Genomic DNA, 14464 nt, shown 5'->3' on the forward strand with positions numbered 1-14464 from the left:
TCTTCAGCCATGCTCTTACTATGTACTGGGCTTGTGATGTTAGCATCAGGAAAGTTAATGTGGTTTTAGGCTGCATTAATACAAGCCTAGTCACTAGAACTAGGAAGGTGGTGGTAAAACCCTACATCATGTGGGCAACTTCAATCCCTTCTTTTTTTTTGGTGGTGGTACGCGGGCCTCTCACTGTTGTGGCCTCTCCCGTTGCGGAGCACAGGCTCCGGACATGCAGGCTCAACGGCCATGGCTCACAGGCCCAGCCGCTCCGCGGCATGTGGGATCTTCCCAGACCGGGGCACGAACCCGTGTCCCCTGCATCGGCAGGCAGATTCTCAACCACTGCGCCACCAGGAAAGCCCTTCAATCCCATTTTGAGAACGATGTTCCTGGATGTCATCCTTAAAGAGAAATTATAATAAGCTGAAACATGTTAGAATGTTTAATCTGGAGAAGGGAAAACTCTAGTAGACTTTATCCAACATCTTTCTTCAAATATTTAAAGGGCTGTACTGTGGAACAAAGATTAGACCTTGTTGTTCTGAGGCTAGCTAGCACCAAGGAGTAGAAGTTTCAGGGACAGAGACTGGTTTGATATCAGTCACAGCTTTCCAAAGATGGAATGAGCTTTCCAGAAGAAAGTGTGATTCCCATCTCTGAGGTGCTAAGACAAAGGCTGGAGAGACAGATGATGGTGATGCTTTTTATAGTATTCAAGCTTGGGGGAATGGTTTAGCTAAAAATAACTTTAAGGCCATTCCCAAATCTGACACATTTGGGTGTTTCCAGGAATGCTATTTTTAAAAAGTTTTTTATTTTTACTCAACATTTACTAATTACCATTGTTATCTATGTGGGCTCCAGGCCTACTGTCAAGCCATATGGATGGTTCATAAGGCAAAGTAAGATATGTGCATCCTTCACATATGGTAGCCATTCACACATTACACCATTTTATATAAAAACCAGGCAGAGAACAAACAAGATGGATGCCACCTGTTGGAAGAATTTGCTTCTTAACTTCTTATGTCTTTGTCTATGGCCCCTTGCTGTTTAAAATCTAATTTAATCTAATGCATTGCTTATTTTTACTTTCCCTTTAAGGACAGCCATTCAGTGGTGATAAACAGAATGAGAAGGAGAATTCAATTTGGGGATTTAGAAATTATGAGGACAGAAATGGGAAATTATATTCTTACTGATAATATTTTCACAATGAAATGCCTATTTTTCTGAAATTTATACAAAGAATTCTCTTATGTTCTCTTTTTAAAGGGATGGAGTTCCATGAGGAACTTCATAATCTGGGGGCAAAAGAAGGCTTGAAAGGAAGAAAACTCAACAAAGCAACTGAGAGCTTTGCTTGGAACATTACAGTACTGAAGGTAAATGAAGTACTCAGGTGCCCCTTTGTCTTTATTTTTCTCCTCATCTCTCCAATGTGTAGAGAGGCGTCAGTGGTTAAATACGGGGACTTGAATTTTTAATTAACACTTTACCTAATTAATTCATCCTCTAAATGACAGGAGATGCATACTGGGATTAACACACGTTTTGCCATAATAGGACAATGAGTTTTGTGGTGGAGGCAGAAGACAGCACGACCTAATTCTATTACCTGGTGTTTGTGTGTGTGTGTGGTTTACTCATACTTCTAGTCAAGTCAATATGGCTGTTCTGGTTTGTGGAAAGAATAACACAAAATGTTGCTGGAGAAGGATCCAACACAAGTGACTTGGAAAAGCTTTAAACTACAGAATATCTAGAGCCATTATTTAGGATTATTTGAGTTTAGGAAGAGTCTCTATAAATACATTTATTTTTGCAAAAATTTTGGAAGTCAGTTTTTTGAGATTATGATTTGCTCCACTGAAAATTAATTTTAGGACTTCGAAGTAAAGATGCCACTTTTCATATTTTGTTACATGAATGGACAAATGATTTAGGCAGTTGGAATAATTTATTCTTAGTAGTGTGATGGAGAAAAACAGCTACAAACAAAATTAATAATTGCTGACATTTAAAGAACACTGATGTGCCAGGCGCAGTTTTACAAGGTTTTTATGAATTAACATTTTAATACTTTCATTAACTCAATACTGTTATTATTCTCATTTTAAAAGTGAGAAAACCAAGGCACTGAAAACTTATGTATATTACCCAAGGTCACTCAGCTAGTAAATGTTGGAGCTGGGGTTTGAACCCAGGCAGTTGGCTCCAGAGCCTGATCTACAGAGAGATACTGCACATGTTTACTTGAAAGTGCTAGGTGAACTGTAATATATATCACAAATGTTTATTAAAAATTCAGTCCACAAATATTTGTTAAGCTCCTACTATGTACTGGGCTCTCTGCTATGCATTGGGAACCCATGAAGAACAAAAGTGCTACAGACCCTGACCTCGTGAGTTAACAGTCTGGGGGTAGGAGGTGGGGTGGGGAAAAATAGGTGTCATTTGCTTGAGAGGCAGGAACTATAGTGTAAATATAAAGAGGAGCTTGTTTTATAATACCTGAGTACAACATGGCAGTGTGAGCCCTGATACAGATGCTTTCTGTTCAGCATATTTTTATGTGGGCTCATTAATGTGCTGATCACCGAGAAAGGAGCTACAGACACAAATATCAAAAAAGTAATACCTGGGCCTCCAGAACTAGTCTACTAGGGGAGACAGACATGTGACTAATAGCAGCCATTGATTATTCAACACTTCACATGTGACAAGCAACCATGACTAAGTAGTTTATGTATGTTTCCTCCTTTCCTCTTTGCAACAACTGTGTGACATTGCAGCAATGCATGCTGACCCTGATATGACCCTCTCCATCTCACAGATGAGGAAATTGAGGCTCAGGAAAGTTTTAGTTTCTTACATTCAGCTAGTAGATGGCAGAACTGAGATGCTATATCATGCCCATCGTTCTAACCACTACCCTGTCCTCCTGCCTCCTGAAAGACTCAATCCATGTGACTGAGTCCAGGCAGCCTAGTACAGGGGTGAGGGCACAGGCTCTGGGTGCAGACTGCCTGATAGCTGTGAGGCTTTGGCCAAGTTAGGTAGTCTCTCTGAGGGTGATAATAATACCTACACCCCAGGTTTTATAAGAATGAAATGAGATAATACATATAAAAATATCTAAGTCACAGTGCACAAAACTTGACATTATATCTATACCTATACTATTATTGTATATGTATGCTATTACTTTTGCCAGGGTGAGGATGACCATTGGAATAAAAGTCTTTTGGTTTTTCTTAATTTAAATTTAAATTTAAAAATAAACTAATTCAGTTTTTAAAATTGAGGTATAATTGTTAGTTTCTTTGTTAACTTCTGAGTGAAGCCCATTCACTGTTTTCTGAGGTTTGTTTGTGTGTTTGGTTTAGTGACAGGAACTGATTGCTAGATGGAGCCTAGCAAATGCTGTACAAATTATTCTCAGACAGACCTTTTGAAACAGAATCAATCTTCTATTATTTTAGCTCATGTATCGGCTACTAGTATTTCAGCTTGAGCACTAGGAACTTAAACAAGAATAGTGAACTTCTCCAAACTTCTATTTCCCTTCTCTCCCCCATTGCGTTTAGTGGAACTGTTAATTGTGTGCTCTTTCCCCAAGTGCTAAACAAATGACCTCCTTGGAATTTGAACTTTTAGCTGAGGCACAAAGAGACCAGGCTTTTTTGGAGGTTGTGTACTCTAGCGGTGCCTCTCTGAGAAGAACCTCCTCTCTAAGGCTCTTCCTTTATTTCTTGTATCTGGGATCTGAAGTTCTTAGTTCCTTCTTTGTTCTCCAGTCTTCCTATTGATTTTCAATCTCCTAAAAATGCCTTTTTTCTTAAGTTTCCTAGAGGCAATTTCCATTGCTTACAACTGGATGAATTAGTAACAACCACATTGGTAAGACATAATCACTGAAATAGTAGGATATGTCAAGGCTCACCTAAAAATTCTGCATTGCTTACTGAAAAGGTTTCCTTACACACAATTTTTACAAGTACTCCTCGACATCTAGGGGAAGAGAATGATGATTGGCCAATATTTGTTGAACATGTGCGTTCAAGTAGCTAAAATATTTAATTCCAATGCAATTTCCAACAAGTAAGGGAGGATCTACAAAAAATGAGAAATGTGTCCTCAGGAAAATGGTGGGTGGGCAACATGGAGTGGTAGAAAGGGACATTGACTTTAAAGGAAATTGAGCTGAGACTAAAAAATAAATTCTTTAGTTTGTGTTTTCTGCAATTCAAAATTACATTGGTCTGATATTCATATATGACAGAGAAGCTGGAGAAAAATTTGCATAGACAAAGATGAATAGCTCTACAATATAACAAACATGAATTATACTTACAGAGTCCAAATTTTCCAAGCTAGAAATGAGGATTTATAATCCAGCAAGGAGGCTGAACTCACAATGGTCCTGGAAGCTCCCATACCTGTGTTTTTCTTTCATTCATATTTTAGCACTATGCATGGGTCCAGAGTAGGGAATTGCTTAGCAGATCTTTTGCATTTCCCCATACTTTTGTCACATGCCAATAGCCAACTATTACAGTCATTTTCCTCCTCTTCCTTTCTTTCTCTTTCACTTCTGAGCATAAAATTGAAGTCTTTAAATAGCTTCTGTGTTCATTTGGGATGATATGATGATGCAGGTCTCAATGACTCAGTCTGCAGTGTCTTTCCAGATAATCATTGGACAAAGATAGCTCTATCTCATCCTACCCTCACGCATTAACTGTTCCTTCCATCTGTCTTTTCTCCATGCTGTCCTTCATAAAAGAGTTTTGTTTGGTTATTAGCATAATACTAAAATCTTACAATGAAAATTTTTCCTGTTCTTTACGTCTTCCAGAAAGAGATACTACAACTTCACCTGCACAGCCAGTTTATTGTAGTAAATTGTTATCAACTTTGGAAGTATTTTGCTAACGAGAATTCTGAAGGTCTCTTGGGAAAGAGATATGAATTTATACTATATCACTGATAAAATGTAATGTATCATGAAGTGGAACTCATTTAAAATTTTGGACTCTATCCAGAATGATTTAATTCTTTAAGTACAAAAAGAATATCATTAAAAGGTGGTCCACCTATAAAACCAAAACTACTAAGGACCTGAGAGTAACATTTTAGTGAGTTTCCCAATATATATTTTTCTAACTTGGCCTGTCAGCTGTTTTAAGGAACTAAATTCCATTATCTTAACATTTTCAAAAGTTTGATGAAAAAATCAATTCTCCAAGCTGGAGAAGTGTCAAGTAGAGATGTATAAAACAATTGAAGAAATATAATTAATAAACATTTTACTATAACGGAAAAGCTATGAAGTAGGTGATCACTAGAGCTTACAAATAAATAAAAGGGTTAAGAAGTGGCTGACTTCTTATTTGTTCATGAATTTCATTGATTACCAATTGAATGACATGTGTTAAATAAATTATGAATAGATGATTTCTTCATCAATGGACACTTCTATTAATTGATGTGTATCTATACTTTCCCTAGATAGATTTCCAGCCTATAATTTAATGCATTTCATTGTATGCCACAAAAAACTGGGTCTCTTTTATAGATTTATGTTCAGTAGATATGACTAATCTTTTTCCACCTAACTTTTTGGCTTTCTATCACTGCTTAAGCTTTGCTCCTTCTGTTTTTATCTTGACAACATTTTCATTTTCCTTGGGAAGAGCAGAGGCTAAAGCTCCTTGGGTACTTGTGTTTCTAACTCAGACAGATTCTCTTGCTCAGCCCCTAAATTTCAGGCCCTCACATCTCTGGGGAATCTTGCTACATAAGGGAAATTACATGGACGTCAGTAATATGCTTTCTCATAGAGCCTGCAAACACATCTGAAGTCTTTGCTCATTGTTGAGAGGCAGGAAAAGAAGGGAAACAAGATTATGGGCTAATGGGTAAAGAAGTATGAGAAGAGGCATCCATCTCTGAAAGACTGAGTGACAGAAAAAATGGGGTCACCCTTAGCAGAAGGACCGTCGATATTTTAAATCATTCCCTGAGATACTGTGTGTGTTGGGGGAGATCCAACCAGGTTCTACTGGCAGCCATAGTGACTATGCCCCTGGGGGCTGCTCTGAGGTTATATAAAAGAAGGAACATGTCCCGGGTCCTCCATGTCATCCACTGAGAAATTCTCCAGTGGTGTTCTGTCAGCTGCTGGCTGTTGATACAGTAGAGGCTGGAGAAAGGCTAGGTTTCTACCTGAGCCAACTCTTTCAGAAAAGAACAGCTACTTATGAAGTCTAGAAACAGACCTCCACTGACAACAATGCATTAATAATAAACTATTCTTCATGTTGATGTTACTATCAATTATTAGGAAACATAAAGTGGTCAAGAGTACAGAGTCTGGAGCCAGATACTTTCTAGCTCTGTGGTCTTGGGAAAATTTCCTTTTGTCTCTGTGCTTCTGAATCAGTCAGAATATGCCAGGTTGTGCTGTGGTAACAAAAATGAAAATCTCAGTGCCTTAAAACAATAGCTTATTTCTTGCTCACACTGTTTGCCTACCAGGGTCAGCAAGGGTCAGTTAGGGGCTCAGGCTAATGGGGACTGTACCTCAACTAATCCATCCATAATCCTAGAGGTAGGGAAGCACAAATTGGTTTTAAACTTTTCTGTAGTTTAACTGGCCAAAGTAAGTCAAATGGTCATATCTGACTTCAGTGGAGTTGGGAAAGTATATACTTCCTCAAGGAAGGGGAGCAGATGTTGGTGAATATAATCTAGTAGTGACAGTTTCCTCAGCTATATTCACCTTTAGTCATAGGACTAAATGAATTGATGTCTATAAAGTGGTATCTGAGATATAAAAAAATGCTATGTAAGAGTTTGTAAGCATTCAGTGCTTAGTGAGCAGTTAAGTGATTTTCACACAACATATTAAGTAATTTTAAGGGTCACCCTGTAAAGTTACTATTATTATACTCATTTTACAGATAGAAGAACTGAGACTTGAGAGGTTAAGTAAACTTCCTGTTGGCATACGGGTACTGAGTGATGGAGCAAGGCTCTAACTCCAAAGCCCATGCTGTTAGCCCATTATGCTAAATTGCCAGAGTATATATAGCCCCATAATAATGATGGCTTGTATTAACTGAGTACTCTCTGTATCTCAAATATTATACTAAGTGCTTTATTATCTTCATCCAAGAGGGTGAGTGTCCTGTTCAGCTAACTTGAGTATTCCAACCACCTTGACAATGTATTCCTGCAATGCAGAACAGTACTTTGAGAGAGTGTAGCTTGGGAACATCAGTTCTCCTTGTTCTGACACTACATTCATCACGCAACTCTGTTCTCAACTTGGCGTCCCAAGCACACTTTTCCAGTGAAGGTGGAATGGGTTGATCAAGTGACATAACTAGTCCCATCTGCCTGGCTGTCTCTTTGTAAACGAGTCAGTTAACTTCCTTTTTTTAAATCAGTCCATTTCCTATGAGCTTGGTTAGCATCAATCAGCTCCCCAGGGCCTGATCACTGCTGAGTGATTGGATGCAACTGAGCCCCTGGACAGATACCATTGAGATTAAGAAAACAAAACAAAATAACAACAAAAATACAAAAGCAGAAGGCCAGATCCTGGACCCACCTTTAGAACCCAGGGAAAGATGGGGGATAAGTATCTCAGTGAATCATCGAGACAGCCCTCTGTTTCTCTTGGACAGCTTTACTCTTTACTGGCTTTTAGTCTAGCTGTTGCCAGCCTCCACATCTTGATGAGACAGAGGAAACTTAAGAGCCGTGCTGCCAGCAAAAACTTTGCAAAAACCATACTCCTGTTCATATTCCTTCCTTCACCCAGCCTCTACAGCCTCAGTTCTTCCTCTCAGAGCCTCCATCTTTCCTGTATCTTCTAAGCTGTTAGAGCAGAAGTCCTGGAATCTTCTTCCTTTGAATAACAAACCTGAGTTGATTTAGAAGTGAGGTGAAGTCCTTACAGATAAATTCCTCAGGTTTCACTAAGAAAGGAGCCTCCTGAGTGGCAAAGCTGAGGAGCCTTTAAGTCACCATCTAGAGAAGCAAGTTTCAAAGGGTTTAAACAAAGTTTTAAATTCCGTTAAGTCTAAGGAAAATACTTCCTAATGATACATGCAAAATGACAAATTCCTGGGCTGTGAATTCCGGTCTGTGTTATCTTAGAATTATGTAAGAGTTTAGACCTATAGAAAATTGGACTATGAGTCTAGGAATCTGCAACTGATTAATATAATTTTTAAAAATTATCTTCTCTAGGGCCCGATTTTCTCACCTAAAAATAAGACGAGACTGCATAACTGCTGGAATCCTTACACATCTTTACATTTTATGATTGCATGTTATTTTCAGTCTTTTTCTGTGACTAAACTACATTACATTCTTAAAGACATTGATCCTTTTGTCACTAAACCTATCAATAACATAAATCTTTCTGCTTATGTATCTTCTCTGTTATGTCTTGCTCCGACCACTTTTTTTTAAAAACCCATGACACTATAAAACCCTAATTATACTCAGTTTCTATCCTTACTTCCCACAGTCTCCCACTATTATCCCTCCTACTGTTACCGAACTCAGGATCAGCTGCTCGCTGCTCAAAAGCCAGTAATTCAAGAGGCAAGTGTCAATAGAAAGGAAAGGTGCTTTAATCAGAAAAGCCAACAGTCTGGGGAGAAGGTGGACTGGTGTCCTGAGACCAACTCTGAAGATTCTGCTCTGCCATGATGGGTTTTTTTTTTTCTTTTTTTTGCGGTACGCGGGCCTCTCACTGTTGTGGCCTCTCCCGTTGCAGAGCACAGGCTCCGGACGCGCAGGCTCAGCGGCCATGGCTCACGGCCCCAGCCGCTCCGTGGCGTGTGGGATCCTCCCGGACCGGGGCACGAACCCGTGTCCCCTGTATCGGCAGGCGGACTCTCAACCACTGTGGTACTAGGGAAGACCCCGTGATGGTTTTTTAAGGGAAAATTGGGGGGAAGTATCTCAGTGAATCATCGAGAGAGGAGGTTGGGTCATCGTTCTCCACTGTGTGCAGTCCAGCTGACTTTTCAAATGTTATCTTGCCAGAGTGATCTGCCTGTAAGATTGCTTAGGGGGGCTTTGGGGTAGAGGGCTAAACATTCTTTAACTACTTAATTTTTCTTTCTTACTTCTTTTTATCTATGAGAAATATCAGCAGGTTAGGCAAGGCATGGTGTGCATTCGGCAAAGTATAAGTCAGGAGTTAGTTTCAATTGCTTAGTGATCTCATTCCTATAATTAGGTTCTTTTAGTTAGAAGGGAACAGAAATGGGCAAACAGGATAGGGGCAAAAGAGATGCTTTTAATTCCCCGCTGTCAAACATCATTCCATTTTTATGGGATTGGGGTGAAGGTCCATCTTCTGTAACTTCTTTGTGCTGACATAGGGTGCTGTATTCTCAGAGTGAAAGATGTCAACATGGGTCTGTAGCATCTCTTTGATGACAATTTTAGTTGCCTGCTTATATATATGGGCAGAGCAAGCTACAATTATTTTGATGCCCACAAAGATATAGATTATTATGAGCAATGATGTTAATCCCATTCTCTTGAGGCCAGTTCTTGGAATTGTGCTAGCCATAGATTCAGTACTGCTCAAGATGGAGCAGCTTATGTCATGCCTTCTGGTGGCAGTTATGGTATCTGTAAAACAACTCAGGAATTTGCATCAGACACTGAGTCTCTGACTCTATTGTCCTAATCATTAACTATTCAAACCTGCTTTTTTGTGACTCTGGGAGGCCTGGTAGACTTCAGCTTTTCTACCAACAAGAGGCAGAGGACATAGAGGGGCTTTTGTACTTGGTGGGGGTGTGGGGAGCCTGCAGGGTTCTGCTTGGTTCCGCTACTGCTGTCTTCTCCCTTCCTGACTGCTTTTTCCAAATAAGATGGTCTCTACCTACCATCTTGTTGGGAATTATTTTCAGATTTTTTTTTATTGTGGTAAAATACATAAAACATAAAATTTACCATCTTAAGCATTTTTAAGTTCAATGGTACTAAATATATTCATAATGTTGTGCAACCGTCATCCCATCCATCTCTAGAACTCTCCTCATCTTGTAAAACTGAAACTCTGTATTCATTAAACAATAACTCCCCATTGCCCCCTCCTCCCCAGCCTCTGGAAACCACCATTCTACTATCTGTCTCTGATTTTTGACTACTCAAAGTACATAATATAAATTGAATAATGCAGTACTTGTCTTTTTGTGACTGGCTTATTTCACTTAGCATAATGTCCTGAATGTTCATCCATGTTGTGACATAGGTCAAAATTCCCTTCCTTTTTAAGGCTGAATAATATTCCATTGTATATAAATAACATATTTTGCTTATCCACTCGTCTGTTGATAGACACTTGGACACGTCCATGTTTTAGCTTTTGTGAATAATGCTACTATGAACGTGGGTGTACAAATATCTCTTTGAGACCCTGATTCCAATACTTATAGATATATATCCAGAACTGAAATTGTTGGATCATGTGGTAATTTTATGTTTTTTTTTTTTTGAAGAACCATACTGTTTTCCACATCAGCTGTTCCATTTTACATTCCTACCAACAATGCACAAGAATTCTGATTTCTCCCAGTTCTCACCAACACTTATTTTCTGTTTTTTTGATAGTAGCCACCCTAATGGGTATAAGGTGGTATATCACTGTAGTTTTGATTTGCCTTTTCTTAGTGATTAACAATGTTAAGCATCTTTTCATGTGCTTATTGGCCATTTGTATATCTTCTCTGGAGAAATGTCTATTCAAGTCCTTTGCCCGTTTTTGAATTGGGTTACCTGGGGTTTTTTTGTTATTGAGTTTTCTAAGTTCTCTATATATTCTGAATATTAATCCTTTATCAGATATATGATTGGCAAATATTTTATCCCATTCTGTGGTTTGCCTTTTTACTCTAATGATACTTTTAATGCACATAGTTTAAAATTTTTCATGAAGTCTAATTTGTCTATTTTTTCTTTTGTTGCCTGTGCCTTTGGTGTCATATCCAAGAAATCATTACCAAATCCAATGTCATGAAATTTTGGCCTATATTTTCCTCTAAGAGTTTTATAGTTTTAGTTCTTAATTTAAGTCTTTGATCCATTTTGGGTTAATTGTTGTATATATTGTAAGGTAAGGGTCCAACTTCATTCTTTTGCATGTAGATATCCAGTTTTCTCAGTACCATTTGTTGAAAAGAATATTCTTTCCCCATTGAATGTTCTAGGAACCCTTGTCAAAAATCATTTGATCAGGGCTTCCCTGGTGGCGCAGTGGTTGAGAGTCCACCTGCCGATGCAGGGGACATGGGTTCGTGCCCCGGTCCGGGAAGATCCCGCATGCCGCGGAGCAGCTAGGCCCGTGAGCCATGGCCGCTGAGCCTGAGCGTCCGGAGCCTGTGCTCTGCAGCGGGAGAAGCCACAACAGTGAGAGGCCCGCATACCGCAAAAAAAAAAAAAAAAAAAAAAAAAAATTAAAAAAAAATCATTTGATCATATTTATGTAATGGTTCATTTCTGGGTTGTCTATTCTATTCCATTGGTCTATGTGTCTGAGTTTATGCCAGTACCACACTGTTTTGATTACTGTAGCTTTGTAAGTTTTAAAATCATGAAATATGGGTCCTCCAGCTTTGTTATTCTTTTTCAGGATTGTCTTGGCTATTCAGGGTCTCTTGAGATTCCATGTGAATTTTAGGATAGGTTTTTCTATTTCTGCAAGAACATCATGGGGATTTTGATAGCGATTGCATTGAATATATAGATTGCTTTTGGTAGTATTGACATCTTAACAATATTGTTTTCTTGTTGGGAATTTTTGCAAACAGAGTGATATTTTATTCTTTCTTTTGTTCTTCAAGGCCATCCGGCAGTGAAAATACTCAATAAACAGTATAGAGGTTCTAATAATTAAAGTCAGTTTATAATTCACAGAAGTTCTTCTACTCTGGAAATATAGATTATAGTCTGTTAAACTCCATAGGTTAAGTGCTCTATAGTAAAAAGCAAATTGTACAGAGTGAACCATATAAGTAGTCACTACCTTAAGACGTACTTGTCTGTCTGTTCACCTATCCAGCCAGCTGGCTATGTATCTATCTACTCAAAGACTTACCTGTCAACCTAAAGAGCTTCCTACATTTTCGGTTAAGTGTCCCTAATAGCTAGTAGAAGGAATGTTGTGTATTGACCTAGTACATATCTTCTCTAGGTTACATTTATTAAAAATTTTTTCAGTTTATTTAAAAATGTATTTTAATTATTTGGCCTATTAAATGTTTTTAAAATAATATTTTAATTTTGGTGAGCAGTTGTGGTACTTGTCATGCTGTAAATGTTTGGTAACTGCAACTGGGAAAGGCAAAACAGTGATGATGCCAAAATTGAGGATCTGATTCTAGTGGCAGCCAGTTTAGTCTCACTCAACCCAGCAAGCCTAGACTCACTTGTAATCTCAGCCAGCTGCCTTACAATGCATGTCATTTTATCATAAGGAAGAAGGTGGCAGGTGAGAGAAAATGAATGGATAAGTACTAGAAAAACAACTCTGATCTCATGTGTCAGTACCATTATCTTTACACACAAAAGAAAATATTATTAGGCCTTAAGAAGAGTATGCCTTTAGAAGGCATAGCATCTATTCCAGGCGTTTTATAAGCTAAGTTTGAGGTATTTATACTCAGACTAGGTGTTTGAAAAGGTACTCCTAGACACATTTTTAGAACCTTGTTATTGTTTGGCTTATAAGTACAGAATAAACATCTTTTACTCCATCGCAAGAAGTTGATTTAATTTATTTCCACTTTAACATTTATAAATAAGAAGGTGCACAACATAAAATAGGCCTCTAATCCATAAATTAGCAAATAGTAATTTTGGGGTTTTTTTGGGTAAAACCACACTCATATATTCAGTAAATACCTATAAGCCCCTATTTGGTTCTGAGTTCTATGCCTAAAAATGTACTCATGAATAAAAACATGGTCTCATGGGGCCATGAGACCCATAGTTGGGGCTGTCATTAATAATCACACACCGCATATTATATTCGTCACTGTGATGAGTGCTGTGAAGGAGAAGTATGAGAACGTGTAATGGGATTTGACCTAATGGGAGGTCAGGGAAGTCTTCCATGAGGAAGTACCAGTTGAGCAGGGAGTAAATATCTTTAGCCTTTCATGGATTTCAAAACCCTGCCTTATATCTTGATACTTGAGTGTGGTTGCCAAAACAATCTGAAAATAATGGTGAAAAGAAAACAAGTAAAAATAAAAATGTGGTAGACATCCTCAACTCGGTCTGCGGAGTTCTAAAATGCTCATTACCACTCATTAGCATCATAGCTAATTTGTTACTATATCAAATCTGGTCATGAGTCATATGGTTAATTACATGTGAATTGAATCATCTATCTCCTAAAAAATAATCTGCAGCAACATTCTCTGTCCATGTGTATGCATAAAATTCATTTGACAGTTTGTAGTTGTAGAGGAGGATGTTTCAAGGTTGGTTGAGAGATTTCTGTGATTTAAAGCTGAAAAGATGCAGAGAGAGCATTATAGAATATACAATATGAACTGTATTAGTGTTAAAAAAGTAAAGTCTTTTTTTAAAGAGTATAATTAATGCATGTATAATAATAAAAAATCACAAATCTAAAACGTTATTCCAAACAGCCCTTGTCCAAGAATATAGGATGGTTCAGATGGAATGTTATTGCTTCTTAGCAATAAGCTGGCTGGTTACATGGTGTCTAGATTTCTGCCTAGGGTGACTGCATCCCAGCTGTGCTGCCTAGGAGTTTAGTGGAGATAAAAGCCAGGCTGTTGATATGATTATGGAAGCACAGACCACTTTACTTTATCTCCAGTAGAACTAAATTTAGTGTCTCTTGGGGGGTCCATTTTTTTTCAGATGAAAGCTGCACTTTATAATGATTTTGAATAATTCAAAAATGGCAGAATCCAAATGAATAGATGCATCATAGACTTGGCTCCAACTTGTGAGGTTATAGAAGGTCTTGCTTTTCTTGCAGGGAAACTTTTTTTAGAGAAAATGTGTTTCTTACACACAGAGTCTTAGTCTAAGGTGAGATTGACATCGTTACTCTGTTAACTATTTTCTTCAATTATATGTGGAAAGAAAACATTGGTAGCAAAAGTGCTTCATTCTAATTTCTTATATAGCCCTTTTAGGTTTTTCAGACACAAGCTCCTCTTCTTTCCTTGTTGCTCTAGGGAGAAGAAGATGGGATACATCTATCTAATTTCCTTATTCTTAACCCAAATCAGAGCAGCATGAGATCACTACTCTGAATGTATATGTAAGTGTGGTGTGTGCATTGTCAGGTAAAGACAAACCCAGATTTAGGTAAAGAGAGATATTATTTAAAAGGATTATTGCAGTATGGGGAAGGGGACCATTGCAGTAAATAGGGAGAATGATC

The 14464-nt window shown here is 38.2% G+C and overlaps 1 protein-coding gene across 3 annotated transcripts in view; it reads left to right on the plus strand.

Annotated features, from left to right (window-relative positions):
- The window catches only part of PLCL1 (phospholipase C like 1 (inactive)), a 364454-nt gene that overhangs the window by 310609 nt on the left and 39381 nt on the right, over nucleotides 1-14464 (plus strand). For all 3 annotated transcript variants that reach the window (XM_059054288.2, XM_067026503.1, XM_067026504.1), the window contains exon 5: nucleotides 1270-1379. In XM_059054288.2, coding sequence (XP_058910271.2) covers nucleotides 1270-1379 — 110 coding nt within the window. The remainder of the gene's footprint in view (nucleotides 1-1269; nucleotides 1380-14464) is intronic.

Source organism: Kogia breviceps, chromosome 2 (genome assembly GCF_026419965.1).
Source record: "Kogia breviceps isolate mKogBre1 chromosome 2, mKogBre1 haplotype 1, whole genome shotgun sequence".
NCBI lineage: Eukaryota > Metazoa > Chordata > Mammalia > Artiodactyla > Physeteridae > Kogia > Kogia breviceps.